We start from the raw sequence: 17,468 nt of genomic DNA, 5'->3' as shown, positions 1-17,468 counted from the left end.
TCTTTCCTCATAGTTTTTTATCTTCCCAATTTTTTTGGTGAGCATACACAAATTACTTATACACTCAGGCAAAACAAATACTTAATTAATCCTGAAGGCCAATACATAAGCAGGATACATGGAGCTCTGTTTGAATGAATTAATTAGTAGTTCTTGTAGATTCTTCATTACCCACCTCAGAAGCATTTTACTGTATTGCTTAGAGACGTATTGTCCACAACTTTCTTTCCTAATCTCTGGGGAGCATTCCTAACCAGAGCTTCTAGTTATTTAGCGCTTTTCTATTTTCAAACTCCAGAACTAACCCTTTCGGTACATATTTTTAAGGCAAGATCCCAGGTGTAGATATATACTCCACCTGAGCTAGAGAAACAGTCAGAACGGCCTCCTTCTTGTGGCCCATGCTGCTTATTGATGGCTGTCCCTCTGCTCCAACCTCCAAGTCCCCATCCGTCCCTGTCTCTGATTCTGTGCCCATAGCCAATGTGCTGCCTATCTACCTGGCTCTTAGCACCCTTTCCTCCCATCACCTCCAGGATGACTTTGTTCACCCATCTATCATTCCTTCTGTTGTAGCTTCACTTTCCCCTCTTCAATTCCTTTTCTCTGGCAGTTTAAAATCATGCTTTGTGTTTTTTTTTTTTTTTTTAAGATTTTATTTATTTATTTGAGAGAGAGAGAGTATGAGAAGGGGTGGGTCAGAGGGAGAAGCAGACTCCCTGCCAAGCAGGGAGCCCGATGCAGGACTTGATCCCGGGACTCCAGGATCATGACCTGAGCCGAAGGCAGTTGCTTTAGCAACTGAGCCACCCAGGTGCCCAAATCATGTTCTTTTCTTATTTCAAAACAAAACTGCATCCTATTGCAGTAGCTCCCACCTGTCCGCTGCCTTCACTACCATGAATAACTCCCCCAAACCATGAATGCCTCTCCCTTCTTTTCCCCACCCTCAATCCATTTCTCAGCTCATTTCTATTTGGCATCTGCCTTATCATTTTTGTCCCAATTCTTTCAAAGGTGACCAAAATGTTCACAACTGTTAAAGGCAAGGTTCTTTTTAAGACTCATGTCATAAGACCAGTCTGTTTCTGCTGTGCAACACTGCATACATTTATGGTTGGCCAGGCATGACTGACAGGTATACGTGCTAGAGAGTGGAAGCAGGCACAGTCTTTATCCTGCAGGAGTTCAAGGTCTGATGGAGAGAGCCAGACAAGAAACCGAGAGGGAGAAATCTTCAGTCGTGGAGAGAACAAGGGAAGGAGTAGTTCTCTCTGCCAGGATAAGAGGGCTTCAGGGAGGAGGTGTAACCAGAACAGAGACACACAGGACCAGCAGGGGCTTTTCTTGGGAGAGGTACTGTGACAAATGCAGAGGCCCTACGGCTGCCTCAAGCATGGAACCCTCCCTCACCAGGTACTCCTTTCTTGCTCATCCCTGTTAGTGTAGCCATCTGCTTGACGGGTCTTGCCCTATTTACTCAAAACTCTTTCCTTGGGTTTCACCATTTCTAAGAGTCTGCTCGTAGAGTCTGTGCCCAAAGCCAGATTTCTGCAAATCTGGCTCCATCCCCTCCCCATCTTCCAGGGTAACTTCGTTCCCCCTTCTATTATTCCAACTATTGTACCTCTATTGTCAGCGTTAAGAGGCTTACACAGAAATTCTCTTCACACTCAAATAATCAGTAACTAAGTCCTATTGTTTTTACTTCTAATAGGATGTTCATCCCCTCCCAATTTTCTTAATGACTTTATCATTCTCCTAACCCTGTCATTCCCCTGATCAAAAAACCTTTCATGGCTGTCATCTGGCTCAAGGATAAAGCTAAGAGCCTTTTGAGATCTTCAAGGCCCCAAGCTGCCTCTCCAAGTTCATTCTTCATCTGTTTCCCTTCCTCCTATCCCACCTATCAACCCCAGCCAAAGCCTCCCACCACCTAGACAATTCTGGCTTGTTGTAGTCTCTGTTTACCGGGGTCCGCTCCTCTCTCATCCAGGTTCATCTCAAGGGGCTCCTCCTAGAAGTCTCTCCCAATTATTTCACCCCTCCTCTGTCCAGTCTGAATTACTCCACTCTTCTAGAGGCATTCCCATAGCACTTTGTGAGGTAATGAGCTCTCAGTATTTATGTATGCATCTCTCAGTGGGTGTAGCTCCTTGTTGACCTGAGCTGTGTACACGAACTGCATCACACAGCCTTCCAAATACTCATACTAATACTAATACTCCTAAACTGTTCACTAAATAGAAGTTATTTCCAAAAAATCTATGCTTTTCTCTGGTATATGCTAAGAAACGGAAATTTCCTACCCACTGTAGAAAATCATTAGGTGAAACTTGGTCAAGAAAAAAACCAAGGTGATGGTAAACTAAGGTTGATACCAAGGTGATGGTAAACTAAGGTTGATACCAAGGTGATGGTAAACTAAGGTTGATACTTGCCTCTTGCACCCCGGAAAAGGACTCTGTAGTGTTTTTCTAATCGCTTGGCCATGTAGTTGGCATTTAATATAGCAATTTCTGTGGCCTGTTTAAGGCCCTTGCCTCCCATCATCTGCAACAGAGAGAGAAAGAGTCATCAACCACAGAATAAGTAAAACTAATGGACACCAATCAAGGACACCCCCAAAAATCTGACTTACAAAGGAAGTCAGCTATCACTCTGGATTACAGATGGGTATAAAATCCCAACAAGGAGGTCTGCCAGTCTTATCTAAATAAATTCTCGGGGTGCCTGGGTGGCTCAGTGGCTTAATGCCTCTGCCTTCAGCTCAGGTCATGATCTCAGGGTCCTGAAATCGAGCCCCACATCGGGCTCTCTGCTCAGCAGGGAGCCTGCTTCCCCCTCTCTTTCTCTCTGCCTGTCTCTCTGCTTCCTTGTCATTTGTCTGTCAAATAAATAAATAAAATCTTTAAAAAATAAATAAATTCTCAATAAATTTTAGTTTTCTCCTTGGTACATGACTTTGTATTTCTTATGATAGTAACAAAGTAACAAAGCTTACAACAAGGTAAAATTGGCTGCTGACTGTGTTTTATCTAAGGAAGAAAAAAGAATGAGACTTTTTTTTTTTTAAAGATTTATTTATTTATTTATTTATTTGACAGACAGAGATCACTAGTAGGCGGAGAGGCAGGCAGAGACAGAGAGAGGAGGAAGCAGGCTCCCCCCTGAGCAGAGAGCCTCATGCGGGGCTCAATCCCAGGACTCTGGGATCATGACCTGAGCCAAAGGCAGAGGCTTTAACTCACTGAGCCACCCAGGTGCCCCAGAACAAGAGACTCTTGATCACAAGAAATAAACTGAGAGTTGCTGGAGAAAAGGAAGGTGGAGGGATGGGGTAACTGGGTGATGGACATTGGGAGGGTATATGTTATAATGAGCACTGGGTGTTATCTACCTCTGAAACAAATAATATGTTAAATAGCTGAATTTAAATTTAAAAAAAAAAGAGGAAAAAGCATCTTAGATTACATGCACTTGGGAGAGCTTATGTTTGTTTACTATGAAATTGAAATGTCTTGGTAATTGCCAGAAATCTTGTGCGATCTTGACCTAAATCCCCCCTGAATCAATCTGTATGGTTTGTCTTACAGTTGTCCATACTCAGGGTCATTTACATGTTTAACAACAGCCAGAGTTGATATTATCCTTTTCTGATAGTTTCTAAATCCTTGTGGTTACACAGGGTGAACATTATCACCAGCAAAGAGCTTAAAATCAAGGTTGCACTCATTTTTATGGTTGACATTTTTTCCAGAATACCTCATGTATGATGGAGGCTTGGTATATATTAAATACATAATTAGTATCAAGCACATGAGAAAGCATCAAATAAAACAGTGACACCAATGTCCAAAGTAAGGAGAGGACCTATCTTGCCAAGCTGGACAAACAAGGGTTACTAGGGTGTAAGTCAGAACTGGGGTGGAAATCTAAAAATGGGTGGAATTTGGAGAGGCAAAAAGAAAGGGGAAGGAGCTCCAGATGTAAGAATGACAAAAACCACGGCAGCGTGGAAGTGAAGGCACAGGGCTGCAGTCTGGGGGGTTACTGTAGAGGTGGTGGGCTGTGACAATCCTCTTGTAAGATTCAAACCTTTGCTATGAAGAACTTGGATTTGGCTCAGCCAGTCAATGGCTCTCAACTCATGGGTCACCTGGAAAGTTTGATGACCCAACCCCTACCTCCTATATGCTGAATTTGATTCCCTCTGGGATGGGGCCTAGGCATGTGCATTTTGGGAAGAAGCCCCTAAGGATTCTGTGTAGGCTAATAAGACTGAGCAGTAAAGGCAAAAGGAAACCAGAAGATAATCTGGGCCATTAGGGGAATCCTGCTGTACTACAGAGTGTCCAAGATGGACTGAAGCAGGGAAAGAAGGTAGTTCTGGAGCCCAGGCAACAGCCTGAGATAAAGAGAGGGGTCAAGGTCAGAGGGGTAGTTTAAAACCCATTTTACTTATTTCATTTATAAAGGAGATTATAAATGTCTGGTATTCCTGGCATATGGCCAAACCAGACTTGGGACATTATTTTTTGTTATGTGGGAAATACTAACTCAAATATATCCATAATAAGTAATCCAGGTTTATAGGATCTCAGGACCAAAAGGAACCTGAGAATAAGATTCTGTTTGTAAAGAAGCAGACCTTTACTATGATTGTTGTTGTTGTTACTATTTGTAAAACTCGAATATCACTTTTAAAAGGAGGTTTTAGTCTCTGAGGTACAGAATGGTTGTCCCAGCTTCCCAGAAAGTTTTCATTAAGAATCATAAATGCCACACTGTTTCAGAGTAACAGCCAGCCCCAGAGAGCCATTCAACATGACTTGCATAGCTGAGTTTTGGAGTCTTATTTCACTAGAAGCCACTCTTCCTTTAAGGAGGGAAGCCAGTTTGGGAATGCTGCTTAATTAGCTGCCGAACAAGTGTTCCTACCCAATGCACAGCCTTGTCAGCCTAGAAGGTGGGCAAGCCCATTTGAACAAGAGCTGTATAAAATAAACTCTGGCTCTAGAGTTTTTTGGAGAAACACAAAGAAAGGAAAGCTGTTCTCTAACAAAGTCTAATTACCCCATAGAGTTATAGTTCCACAGGCTCTAAAGGGCAAAGAGCTTTGGGAAACTACCACATAAGCAAATTTCTGCTATTTTTTAGACTTATCTTCAAGGTACCTAAGAAATATAAAGCAATATGAGATTTATTCCTAAAGATTTACCCCAGGATTTCAACCAAGTGTAATAATTAGTACGTGCACTGTTTTTCACTTCCAAGAGGCTATACAAATCCTACAGGAAACTGAAATGACGTAGCCAGAACATCCATATGACTCATGGAACTTAACTTGGTCTAAAATACATGTCTAGTTTCTGTGATGTTAAACCCCCTATGAAAACCCAAAGGAAATAGCAATATGAAAAGAGAAGAAATAAATTTTTTTAAAAGATTTTATTTATTTATTTGACAGAGAGATCACAAGCAGGCAGAGAGGCAGGCAGAGAGAGAGAGAGGAGGAAGCAGGCTTCTCACTGAGCAGAGAGCCCAATGTGGGGCTCGATCCCAGGACCCCGGGATCATGACCTGAGCCAAAGGCAGAGGCTTTAACCCACTGAGCCACCCAGGTACCCCGAGATGAAATGAAATTTATCTCATCTCTTTAAGAAGGTTTCTTCCACCTAAGTCAGCAATCTTTTTTTTTTTTTTTTTTTTAAAGATTTTATTTATTTATTTGAGAGAGAGACAGTGAGAGAGAGCATGAGCGAGGAGAAGGTCAGAGGGAAAAGCAGTTAAGTCAGCAATCTTAACTGAACCAAATCTCAGATCATGTATTTCTTCTTCTTCTTCTTCTTCTTTTTTTTGTTTTAAAGATTTTATCTATTTATTTATTTGCGGGGGGAGGAGCAGAGGGAGAGACAATCTGTAGCAGACTCTAAGCTGAGTGCAGAGCCCCATGTGGGACTCGATCTCATAACCACAAGATCATGACCTGAGCTGAAACCAAGAGTTGGACACTTAAGCAACTGAGCTACCCAGACACCCCTGGATTTCTTCATTTTTAAGTCAAGAAGAAAGTCTTAGTTTCCCACCCACTTATCACATCCGCTGCCTGCCTAACACAGTCACAGGCCTTACCTTAATATAGGCCCACGAAATGGGCAAGATGGAACTGGAGCCCCATGGGGCTGCACTAACAGTACCCACAGGTCGGTCATCCTCACTTGGCTTTACCGAGATGATGGGATGACTGGGCAGGAAAGGGGCAAGATGCTTCTTCCTGTTATTTTTAAACACAAATTCAGAAGATATAATGAAAAGATCCAGACCAAACAAATAGGCAAGTGCTAAGCCCTCTCCAAAAGTTCCATTCCTAGTAGAGGAACTCAGAGTGGAGAGGACCCGACACTTGCTAAGAAACAGATGTTCAGGAAGTGTTCCTTCCTTCCTCCTCCTCACAAGCCATCAGTGTCCCAGTGGCTCACCAGAGAACTATGGCAGATGACTTGGCAGATAGGCAGCTGTGAAATAGCTTGCAATGAACTCACCAGGATGTGGGGACCTCCCAGCCCCACGCCCCACATTCTTTCCCGAGGCATCTAAGGGACAGAGAGTGCTGCTGAGAGGGAGCCCCATTGGGCCTAAACATCAGAGGCCAGCACCGAACATCACTATCCCACCTCCCCACAGCTGAGGTACTGAGACGACCCCACTAGTTACAATTAATAATAATCAAAAAGAAAAACAGGAAAAACCAAGAGGGCCAGGCTCCCAGCAACTGAAATCTGGGCCCTTTGGTCCATTTTTGGAAAACTGAAGAAACTCAGGAAATGGCTACTCAGCATCATTTTCACAAGATGATTCAACTTCACAGTGTAAAAAGGTATCAAGAGCTATGAGACATTCCTTCAGTGTTATTCTGAACTCATCTAATTATTTCTAGTATTAAGGTCTGTTTCCCCTTCTGACTTCTCTCAGATGTAGTAAGAATCCAGCCTGCAAAGTGTTTAACACTTTACATCCAACTCACTTCTTTCTTTTTCTTTCTTTGTTGAGAACATCTAATTTCTACTCTCTTAGCAAATGTCAAATACAATACAATACAGTGTTATCAATGGTAATCAACATGTTTTACATGTTACACATCTCATAACTTAAAGTTTATACCCTTTACCAACCTCTCCCTACCCACCTCCTTGCTCCCCAGCCCCTGGCAAGCAATTTTTTCCTATGAGTTCTTTCTGTTATTGATAGATAATTCATTTTCAACCATCAGCTGATTTCTTTTTTAAAAAGAATGAATAAAAAGAAAAGCTTCTTGGAAATCTATTAAAGTCTAAGGGACACTTGCAGGTGCTAATATTCCAGTTCAGATACATAATGTCTCAGTAAACTCCCTATTCATTGCTCTGTTATAAACGGCTCTGTCTACACATGACTAGGAGCTGAGTGTGGCCAATCGAGCATTGTGGTTAATAAAATCTACTTATGCTCCTCTTTGGACATGTTCTTAATCACCCTTCTCACTGCTTCTCTCCCAGCCCCTACAAGCACACTAGATATGAAGGTGTCCATGACACTTGAAGACCTTGATGAGAAGAACAGCAAATTTGGGGGCATTCTTTCATTTTTAGTCTCTAAAACCTTCCCGAAACAAGCAGCCCAGAACTCACACACCGATGGGCCCCATGCCAGGGCCGCCTCCTCCATGGGGAATGCAGAAGGTCTTGTGAAGATTTAGGTGTGAGACATCAGACCCAAAATCTCCAGGACGACAGATTCCCACCTACCACAAAGGGAAAGAGCCAAAATCAAAAGTCAAGAGCTTGAAATGGTGCTCTGGAAAGGTGGCCATACTATTTACTGCAGCCTCTCCCTTTAGAGGAAAAGGCAGGCAGAGCTGTTCACAGAAATTTTCTCAATACTGGCCAAGTTCTGTAGTCAAAACCTCACATCCCACAGGCAGCCTGGCTTATAGTTTCTATGGAAACAGCAACTGACCATTTAGCCTAACGTAGATTTTAAAATGCAGATTTGAATATACAGTCAATTCCTAATTTTCCACCACAAGAGGGAGGAGAGGAAGCACCCTAAGCAAAAGAAAGGCAAGTACCTCCTTGCTGCACAAAGAGATTACTTTCACCCTAGCAACATTACCTCCCGCTGTCTGGTTGGCTTTGAGTAGCATGTACTTCGGGCATACCAGTGGAAGGGGATGGAAGGCCACCTGAGAGGATGCTAAGCCAAGGGCAAGGAAGGGAGGCTGACAGTTTTCCTGAGACCACCCTAAGACCAGCTACAACATTCAATAGGCCCTCCTGCCACTTTGGCATTAGGACTAATTTTCAATGTGGCTGAAGATGAAGCATGCATTAATGCTAGTGAAGCAACAGACAATCCCTGGACCACACTTACAGAAGCAATCAGACAGAAGTAAAGAAAAGCAGGAAGAATTTGAAATGGCTAAGTAAAACAAACCGAAATAAAAAATGAACAAAAAATAAAACCAACCCACAATCACAACAATAAACAATGACCAAGAAGTGAGGAAAACTCTGAAAGATCATGACATCCTCTGCTCCAATGCCCCTACAGCATTTGCTCAGGGGTGTATATTACACAGAGCCCGATCCAACCCTCCCTCCCTCTCTCACTCTAACACACACACATACACACACACCCCACATAAGTAATCAGGATTGGCCTTCAGGGACAGAACTCTTCAGCCACTTTACACTGAAAAAGTTGAAGCCAGATTAATGGCTTGTTCATTGTCAAGGGATACTGTGAGAGATCAACATCCAGAGTGGCCAGAACTTGGGTCTGAACTCCCATGGGCAGGGAGTCAAGTGACCTTCTTACCAGTAGCACCCCGAGAGAGATCCCAACTTCTGATGAACTAAGGACATTCAGTTCATTCCCTGTATCCTGTTGCTCTCTTCATCTCCTCCCCAACCTCCACTATCACCTCCTTTAAAACTAACCTCAGAGAAATTGAAGCACTTTGCTTGAAATTGGCAATAAACAAAGTCAACCACAGTTCTGAATTCAGTATCATGTTTTAAGATAATTGTCAAGAAGTCAGAGGAAAAAATATTTTTCTGATTTACAGGCAGTCCCTCTTTGTGTTGCCTACCTGTGCATTCATATTTGCCCCATCTAGATAGACCTGTCCTCCATGTTGGTGGATCAGGTCACACACGTCACCAATGTTCTCTTCAAACACTCCATTGGTGGATGGGTATGTAATCATGATCGCTGCCAGGTTCTCCTTGTGTTTATCCACCTGTGGGATAGAAAAGAGCAGAGGGAGACAAAGGAGGATATGTTTATTGGCCAAACTCTTTCTTTTTACTTTACAGAATTAGGAAAGATGAATTCTTGGACTTTCCATTTCTGGAATTTTCTCAAAGTACCATGGCAATAACAATTCACAGCCATTAGTCTTTTCTTAAGTCATTCCAAAGAAATAACAAAATGCCTTTAGGTTAGGTCTCCAAGATCAAGACCTAAAAGACTATTAGAAAGATTTGGGCGGGGGTGGGGGGCGCGGGGGCGGGTGGCGCCTGGGTGGCTTAGTTGGTTAAGCAACTGCCTTCAGCTCAGGTCATGATCCTGGAGTTCCGGGATTGAGTCCCATGTCAGGGACTCAGCAGGGGGTCTGCTTTTCCCTCTGACCCTCCTTCTCATGCGCTCCCCCCACCCTCTCTCAAATAAATAAATAAAATATTTTTAAAAAAAGAAAGATTTTTGGGTATTTTAGGCTCAACTCCCCTAGGTTTTCCTTGGTTTTAGTCATCTGAATAATTATTTCAGATCTTTTTGGTCCCAGACATGTCTGTTCTACAGTTAATCTCTCTCTGCTCATCTTGCCATATCCACCCCTATTCCATTTCCCTCTCATTCTGTTCAAATTAGAATTCCCATAAGGAGTGTCCTGCTCTGATAAAAAAGAAATCTCCCTCACATTTCCTTTTTACAGAAAGCAAACACATATAAAAAGCACATTCCTGTTGTTCTGGCCAGTGAGTCAGAGTGTGCTTATGCGGAAATGAAAAAAAAATTTTTTTTAAAGGTAATATCCTATATTGGGGAAACTTAGTAATTACAACTACTACCCCAAAATATCTGTTGGTATAAACTTTGTGGGGCTCTGGAAGGGGGATGGATGGGAGAGACAAGCGGTGCTGTATGTTTTCAGTTTCCTCTGAAGGCAGTTACATGAAGTTCTCAGTCTCCATGCCTAGTAATGCTGGCAAAATCACATTGCTATTCAACTGATTTCCTTCCTTCTTAAAGATGCAGCCTCCAGTCCACCAGTGGAAAGCAGATATAGTTGCTAGGCAACCTCTTCCTGGAGGTTGGGAGGTTGGGAGTGGGGGTTGATGTTGCAGGAAGGAGATGGAATGCTGCCCGAATTTCAGCAGGTAATGGCTGGGACAGTCACACACATTTGCAAAATCTACATTTATGTTTTAATTCCCAACACAAAGATTGAGAATAAACTGTGACCGCTAGTTTGATTATTAATGGGGAAAACAGGTGAAGGTTGGGCAGGAAGGAGGAGGCAGGCAGGCCCTGCAAGGAGTCGGCCTTACTATCACCATGAATAATTCATTCAGTTTCTTACATATGCATTAAGAGGATGGGATTTCAGTTTAAAGGACCTTCTCCCGGTTAGTGAAGGAAGAAGTAGACTATGTTCAGTTATATTATAGACCAAAAATGTGACTGTTGCTTTTTATTTTTCTAATGGAGATGGTTAGGTTTTCTGATTTTACACCATTTTATCCAGACCCATTCAGAGGAGGAACTGCAGTCTTTTAATTAGAATGCAAAGAAAGAGAACATTGATATAAACCATCCAGTCCCTTCTCCCCACCATCTCTTCCCAACCCAGACCTCGCCCATCTGTTTAGTGGAAGATGGGTACCATGGCCTTGAGGTGAGCTGTGTCAATATTCCCGTATTTATCCACCTCCACAGGCTGAATCTTCATGCCTGCCATGTGAGCACTTGCGGGATTGGTCCCATGTGCTGATTTTGGAATAAGGCAAACCTTAGGAATGAAAAGGAAGGAGAAAAAATCATCACCAGGCTACTCATGGCAGAAAAGTCCTACAAATGCTTGAAATACAGATTAAATCGGCACCACATGCTTTATTTAAACTGGTCACTACTGCCTTAAAATCTGCTATGATTTCAGTATTATTGTAGTGTAAAACAATGTCCAAAAGAGGAGTCTGCCTTTGAATCCACAAATACTGCTCTTTAAAGACTCGTGTTAATATTAGTACTCTCTTCCCTTATCTCAGCATAGCAAAAACCAGACACAGGCTTACTGTGACCTTGTCACAGTTATAACATGTAGAAAGAAGGCATCTTATAAGAACATGGGGCTGGAAGTTAAACCCTAGGACCCAAGTGCCCAAATCACAGCTTCAGTGCTTGGCATGGCTTTGCTGAGATCCAGGAGAGATGACAATGGCAGAGATAATTCCAAGGTCTTCCGGTGCTGATACATCAGTTATGTCAGTATTTACTGGATCCTTAATCTGTGCAATGAATTGTTAGTTGTCACACAAATCATAAGGTGAGAATGAAAGCATGTCATGTGTTCATAGACAATGCTAGCAAATGTATAAACAGGGGCCACAGGAACTCAGAATAAAGGGGTGTCAATTCAAGCAGAAAAAGGAAAGGGAAAGGGTTTCCAGAGTTAGAGCCCAAGCTAGCCTTTAAAGATGAGCTGAATTCTTACAGAAGGTGGATGGTGGGTACAATTTTAGAATTCCCAGATTTAAATAATTTTCATTTCCTCCTACAAATCACATGGTCACAAGCAAACATATCCTTGGGTAGATGTGATGACGCTGCACTACAGGAAGGTGCATCAAAGAGTTTTTCCCAACGGAAAGCAGCAGGAGAAGCAATGATCACCCTAAAAATAATCCTCCTGTTTCTAAATCCCAGAATCATCACTGCAACCCCTTGAAGAGAAATGGATGGGCATTACAGAAATGCACTTATGAAGGGGAAACTTGGCTTACAGCTGTTTCCTCAAAAACATCAAAGCTGTCTACTGAAGAAAAACGTGCATACACAAAGGCAAACTGTCACTTTTCTGTTGACAGAGCATTTGTGCCTCTTTTGAATGGTTACTGGTCTCACGCTGATTATGCAGGGTGTCCTCAAATCCTTTTTCTGGTTTAAATGATTCCCTACTGTATTGACTTTCTTTCTCAACCAAAGTCACTTGTCCATTCCTATGAAGTATTTTTATTCTATCACAGAATCTTTGGATAAAAGGACACCTTCTGGGCAGAACATTGATCAAGAAGGAAAAGGCAAATATGAAAAATTAATATAGTCAACATATTCAAGTTAAAATTTTTTGAATAAATATAAAATATTGATTAAAGGCCTAAATTAAGAATTTGTACCAGCAAAGTTCTGCTGAAAAAAAAAATATTCAAGGTAAAAATGTCAACTGTCCTGTGGTAAGCTGAATAATGGATCCCCTAAAATGTCCAGACCTGATCCCCAGAATCTGTGGATGTTATCTCAGGGCAAAATGGACTTTGTGACTGATTAGATCAGGTTCTTCAGAGGAGAAATTATGGATCTTGAAATCTGGGTTATCAGTTGGGCCCTAAGTATATTCCCTAGTATTCTCAGCAGAGAGAGGTTTGACTACGAAGTAAGGAGAAAATTTCATGAATGAATGGGAGGATGGAGAGATGGCAGGAAGGGGCCCCAAGCCAAGGAATGCAGGAGGCCTCCAGAGAGGCAAAGAAACAGATTCTCTCCTGAATCCTCCAAAAGGAGGTAGCCTTGCCAACACCTTGACTTCAATTTTAGTCTCCTGGACTCCGTAAGTGAGAAAATAATTTTTTGTTTTTTTCAAGTCACTAAGTTTATGAGGATTTCTTACAGCCGCCACAGGAAACTAACACATATCCTGACATAAGGCTGCAGAAAGAAAAAAGTTTCAGCGGTTTTGTCAATGATCATTTATATGTTGCTGTTATGTATTTCTGGTTTTCTCTGTGGAAACAGGAAACTTTTTTAATAATTTTAGGGGGGGGAATTTTTAATGGTCATTTTCTCTCACTTTAAAATTATGGGGTCACAAGGAACATAGGAATAACAGGACCCAGATTTGATGCTTTAGTTTATATAAAACATTCCTCTTTGGTGCATTCATGCCCATTTAGGTGGATGCCATGTTTTTCAAATACCCCAATGTACCTGGCATAGACCCAACCTAGAGCTCATCCTCTAACACTTGCTGAATGAGTGAGGGATTAAGGAGCAGTGTTCCTTTATAAGGGAAATAAATTTCTTTTCACTAGTAAAATCTAACAACCAAAGTCTACTGTTTCATCTCAGGCAGTTGGGAAGCGAAAATACTCCCATATACATTTGTGGGTAGGGAGTGGTTTTTGGTGTTTTCTAGGGGTTAATGTTTTCCCTTTGTATAAGAATCTCATCTCTGATTAGCAAATCTAAGTTAATATTTGACTAGCAAATTGAATTATTAATTATAAAGGGCTTTGGAGAGTGCTTGGTAAGTATTTGTTAAATAAATTTATATTCCCCCAAATTAAACTGGTAAATCAGGAACTTGGCTGTTGCATTTTAGGAACCTCTGAAATTTAACCTAAGAGCAAATGTGAAAATAACTACCCAACAGCTTGAAATAAGAGAACCATCAGGAACCTGGGAGGTTCTGAGGCACATGATTTCCCCACACTCCTTTTCAAAAAAGAAGGATATATTTTACTGGATTCCATTAGAGTCTATCGTGCAGTAGCAGCTGCCTTGGATTTCTCTGATGTGGAAAAATCCTTGATTATTTGAGCAGTAAGTCATTTTCTTCTTTTCCAACTGGAAACATTGGCTTTAATTAAAATCTTTAATCTAGAAAGGATGTTAACATTTCCAAACTTAAGACTTCTATATTTCTATAAGCTCTGAGTGGCCTTCCCTGCCTCTCCCTCCCAGAGCCCTCCCCAAACTGCTGCACCTAGCTCCCCTCTGTCTTTCAGAATGGAACAAGGACGCAGGGTGATACTAGTGTAGACAATGGTGAGAGAAGAAATGTCACACACAGGACAGAGAGAGAAGGAAGGACTGAAAAATACATAGAGAGGAAAGCACAAGAAAGAAATCTATGAGTCTAAGATCTCTGCCCAGGGGCAATCAGAAGTTCTTCCATCCTTTCTCCTTGACCTTTCTGGTTTGGTCCCCAACTCCGGAACATTCACAGATTCTTCCTGGTGTCACACTGGAGAACTAGGAAACAACGAGGGGTGGGAAGCATCACGAAGTAGACAGAAAGTGTATGTTAGCTGGCTCTTAGTTATTAGAAGGTAGGCTCATCGCTTGCCTTCCGTAAGCACCAGAGTGTAGATCTCTGAGGCCTCTCTATAAAGCCTCTGGGAAGGAGGGGGGTGAGACAAAGGAGGCAACGTGGTCACACTGGACGAATGGATCCCTTTCCAGGATTCCCAGATATCTTGTGATTGAAAAGTTTAACAAGGGGGAGTTCTAGTGGCTATCTCCGTCTGAGGAAGCCACAGAGGAAAAACAGATGGGGGACTTTTAATGTCAGTCACATGGCATCCTTTCCCTGAACAACAGGAGCTTCAGTATTTCCTTTATGATGCTAAAGAATAATAGTAGTTCTAAACTAACCCTTGCTTAGAAAATTAAAGAATTCAGGGTACCTGGGTGGCTCAGTAGGTTAAGCGTTTGCTGTCCCAGGGTCTTGGATTGAGTCCCACATCAGTCCCTGCTTCTCCCTGTCCCCCTCCCCCTGATTATGCTCTCTCCCTCCTTGTCAAATAAATAAAATCTTTTTAAAGGAAGAAAAAAAGAAAATGAAAGAATTCAAAACCACTAGAGAACCCAAGTGAAAAAAACCAAACTGGACTATGTCTATCTGAGTTATGACTTGATGTAACTCTGGACTGGTACACACAGTACCTTGTATATGACCAGTATTGAATAATTACTCAATTAATGAACGTCCTCTTTTTCAAAATTCTTTAAAAATCAGTTCTACTTACTGCCCAACTAGGGTAAAGGCCTGGGAAAACACATCTGTGGAATCAGGATAAACAAATCAGGATAAAGAAAATGTTCTTTCTTCCCTCCTTTTTTGAAGGAGAGGTGAAACGCTTTTTAGAACCTTCATTGCAAAATACAGGCAACTAGCCATGAATAATCTAGTTTTAATAAAAACAGAAATGGGCTGAGATTGGGCCACTACCTACGGTATCCCACTTACTTGGGCAGCCAGAATAAGCCTGGCACCCTTTTCTCTAACTCTCCTGAGATGGGCAGTCACTTTTGTCCTGCTCCCAACCCCTACCCATTGCTCCCTCTAAGAGGGAGCTCAGTTTACAGCTCATGTGGACAGCCCATGTTTACAACTCAGTGGAAGTTCTAGCTTAGTGCTGGTCATCATCAAAATGAAGACCTCCCTAAAACACAGTTCCTTTTACCACACTTGGAAGCAAAGTTCAGATAACTGCTACAAGCACTGCCTCTGGGCATTAGTGGAGTCCAGTCAAGCCCTCTAGCACCTCTGCCAGTCCCTATACAGGCTCTAAGAGCAATCTGGACCCTAGAGACTAGACTCTCATACTCAAAGCAAAAACTGAAGCAGAACCATGAATTCTGCTCCATGTCTTCTTCTGCTGCTTAGAAATGACAATTCTCAATAGGGAATTTACTTATTCAGTAAATACTTAATTAAAAATTTATTTATGGGGTGCTTGGGTGGGTCGGTCAGTTAAATTTCGGTTCAGTTCATGATCTTGGGGTCATGGGATCGAGTTCCATGTTGGGTTCTGTGCTGGACATGGAACCTGTTCAGGATTCTCTCTCCCTCTCCCCATACTTTTTTAAGCAATGTCTACATCCAACGTGGGGCTCGAACTCACAACTCTGAGATTAAGAGTCACATGGTCCGAGGCACAGGGGTAGCTCAGTCAGTTAAGCATTTGCCTTTGGCTCGGATCATGGTCCCAGGGTCCTGGGATCAAGCCCTGCATTGGGCTCCCTGCTCAGTGGGAAGTCTGCTTCTCCCTCTCCCACTCCCCCTGCTTGTGTTCCCCTCTGTCTCTGTCAAATAAATAAATAAAATCCTTAAAAAAAAAAAAGAGTCACATGCTCCATCAACTGAGCCAACCAGGTACCCCTTAATAAAAAAATTTTTTTTTTAATACAGAAAGCAGAATTGTGCCTAGTCACAGTAGGAGTTACAGAACAATTAAAGGTTGGTCTCTGCTCTTTGTCCAGGCCTAAGACCTGGAATTGTAACATTCCTGTATTTTCCTTCCTTTGCTTCCAGGAGAGTTAGAGAAAAGGGTGTCAGGCTTGTTCTGGCTACCCAAGTAAGTGGGGTACAGTAGATGGTGGCCCAATCTCAGTCCATTTCTGGTTTTATTAAAATGAGAAGATTGTTTATGACTAGTTAGTTGCCTATATTTTGCAATGAAGAATCTAAAAACTGGCTGACTTTTACACACTGGGTTTGAGCAAAAACCTTTATTCCAAATGTTTTCCCTTAAAATGGTCCCGTGAAATGTCCTGGGGTAAGGACCGTAATGGCCAGTTCAAAGAAATCTGTTCCTTGATTGTATGTTCCCTAGCTGCTTACAAGAATGTTCAGAGGGAGTGTACCACAGAACAAAGAGGATGCTGAGAGTTGGACCCACTGCCACCCGGTGTTAAGCAACCACCACTTTGTCCATACTCACGGTCCTGTGTCCCTCTCCTTTCCCATCGAAGTAAGCTCGGATAGTGGCCAGCCCAGCATACTCCCCCTGGGCTCCGCTGCAAAGATAAGAAGAGGGTCAGGGCTTTGGGCCTCTTTGTTTTCATTTACTCATTCAATAATCACTGGGCATGGGTGGCATGTTCACCAACATGCGACCTAAAGACATTACCCAACACCATTGAAAGTTCACCGAGGATCGCTGCACCAGCCTAAAAGTTCTTGAACAACCATAGAATGGCTCTTGGTCTTTGTTCTAAAGCTTACCCACCGCTACTCAGAGATGATCCTTTCAAGCCCTGCTTGGGACCATGCACCTAAGATTTCATTTATCATAGAAAATTTCAAAATTATACAAAAATAGAAGAATATAAGGAACTGCCATGTACATATCACCCAGCTTTAACAATTCTCAGATACAGTCAATCTTTTTCCAACCATATCCCTCACTAACCCCCTTACTCTGAACTAGATTATTATTTAAGTAGGCTCCATGCCCAACACTGGGCTTGAACTCACAACCCTGAGATCAAGAGTTCCTTGCTATGGACTAAGCCAGCCAGGCACTGTGAACCATGTTATTTTGAGGCAAAATTCAAGCATCGTATCATTTTATCAATTCAAATTTCACTGTTTATCTTTCAAAGATAACAACTGTTTTTTAAAATACAGTTACAGAGGC

The 17,468-nt window shown here is 42.2% G+C and overlaps 1 protein-coding gene across 1 annotated transcript in view; it reads right to left on the bottom strand.

Moving 5' to 3' along the window:
• The window catches only part of GLDC (glycine decarboxylase), a 95,774-nt gene that overhangs the window by 13,717 nt on the left and 64,589 nt on the right, over nt 1–17,468 (bottom strand). Inside the window, exons 16-21 of the mRNA XM_059411680.1 lie at nt 16,770–16,845; nt 10,931–11,056; nt 9,134–9,283; nt 7,671–7,783; nt 6,136–6,277; nt 2,442–2,553 (exon numbers count right to left, since the gene is read on the bottom strand). Of these exons, the coding sequence (XP_059267663.1) occupies nt 2,442–2,553; nt 6,136–6,277; nt 7,671–7,783; nt 9,134–9,283; nt 10,931–11,056; nt 16,770–16,845 (719 nt within the window). The remainder of the gene's footprint in view (nt 1–2,441; nt 2,554–6,135; nt 6,278–7,670; nt 7,784–9,133; nt 9,284–10,930; nt 11,057–16,769; nt 16,846–17,468) is intronic.

This window comes from Mustela nigripes, chromosome 9 (assembly GCF_022355385.1).
Source record: "Mustela nigripes isolate SB6536 chromosome 9, MUSNIG.SB6536, whole genome shotgun sequence".
In the NCBI taxonomy this organism is placed as follows: Eukaryota; Metazoa; Chordata; class Mammalia; order Carnivora; family Mustelidae; genus Mustela; species Mustela nigripes.
The sequence above is the reverse complement of the archived record's forward strand: the minus strand, read 5'-3'. Positions and strand labels throughout refer to the sequence as shown.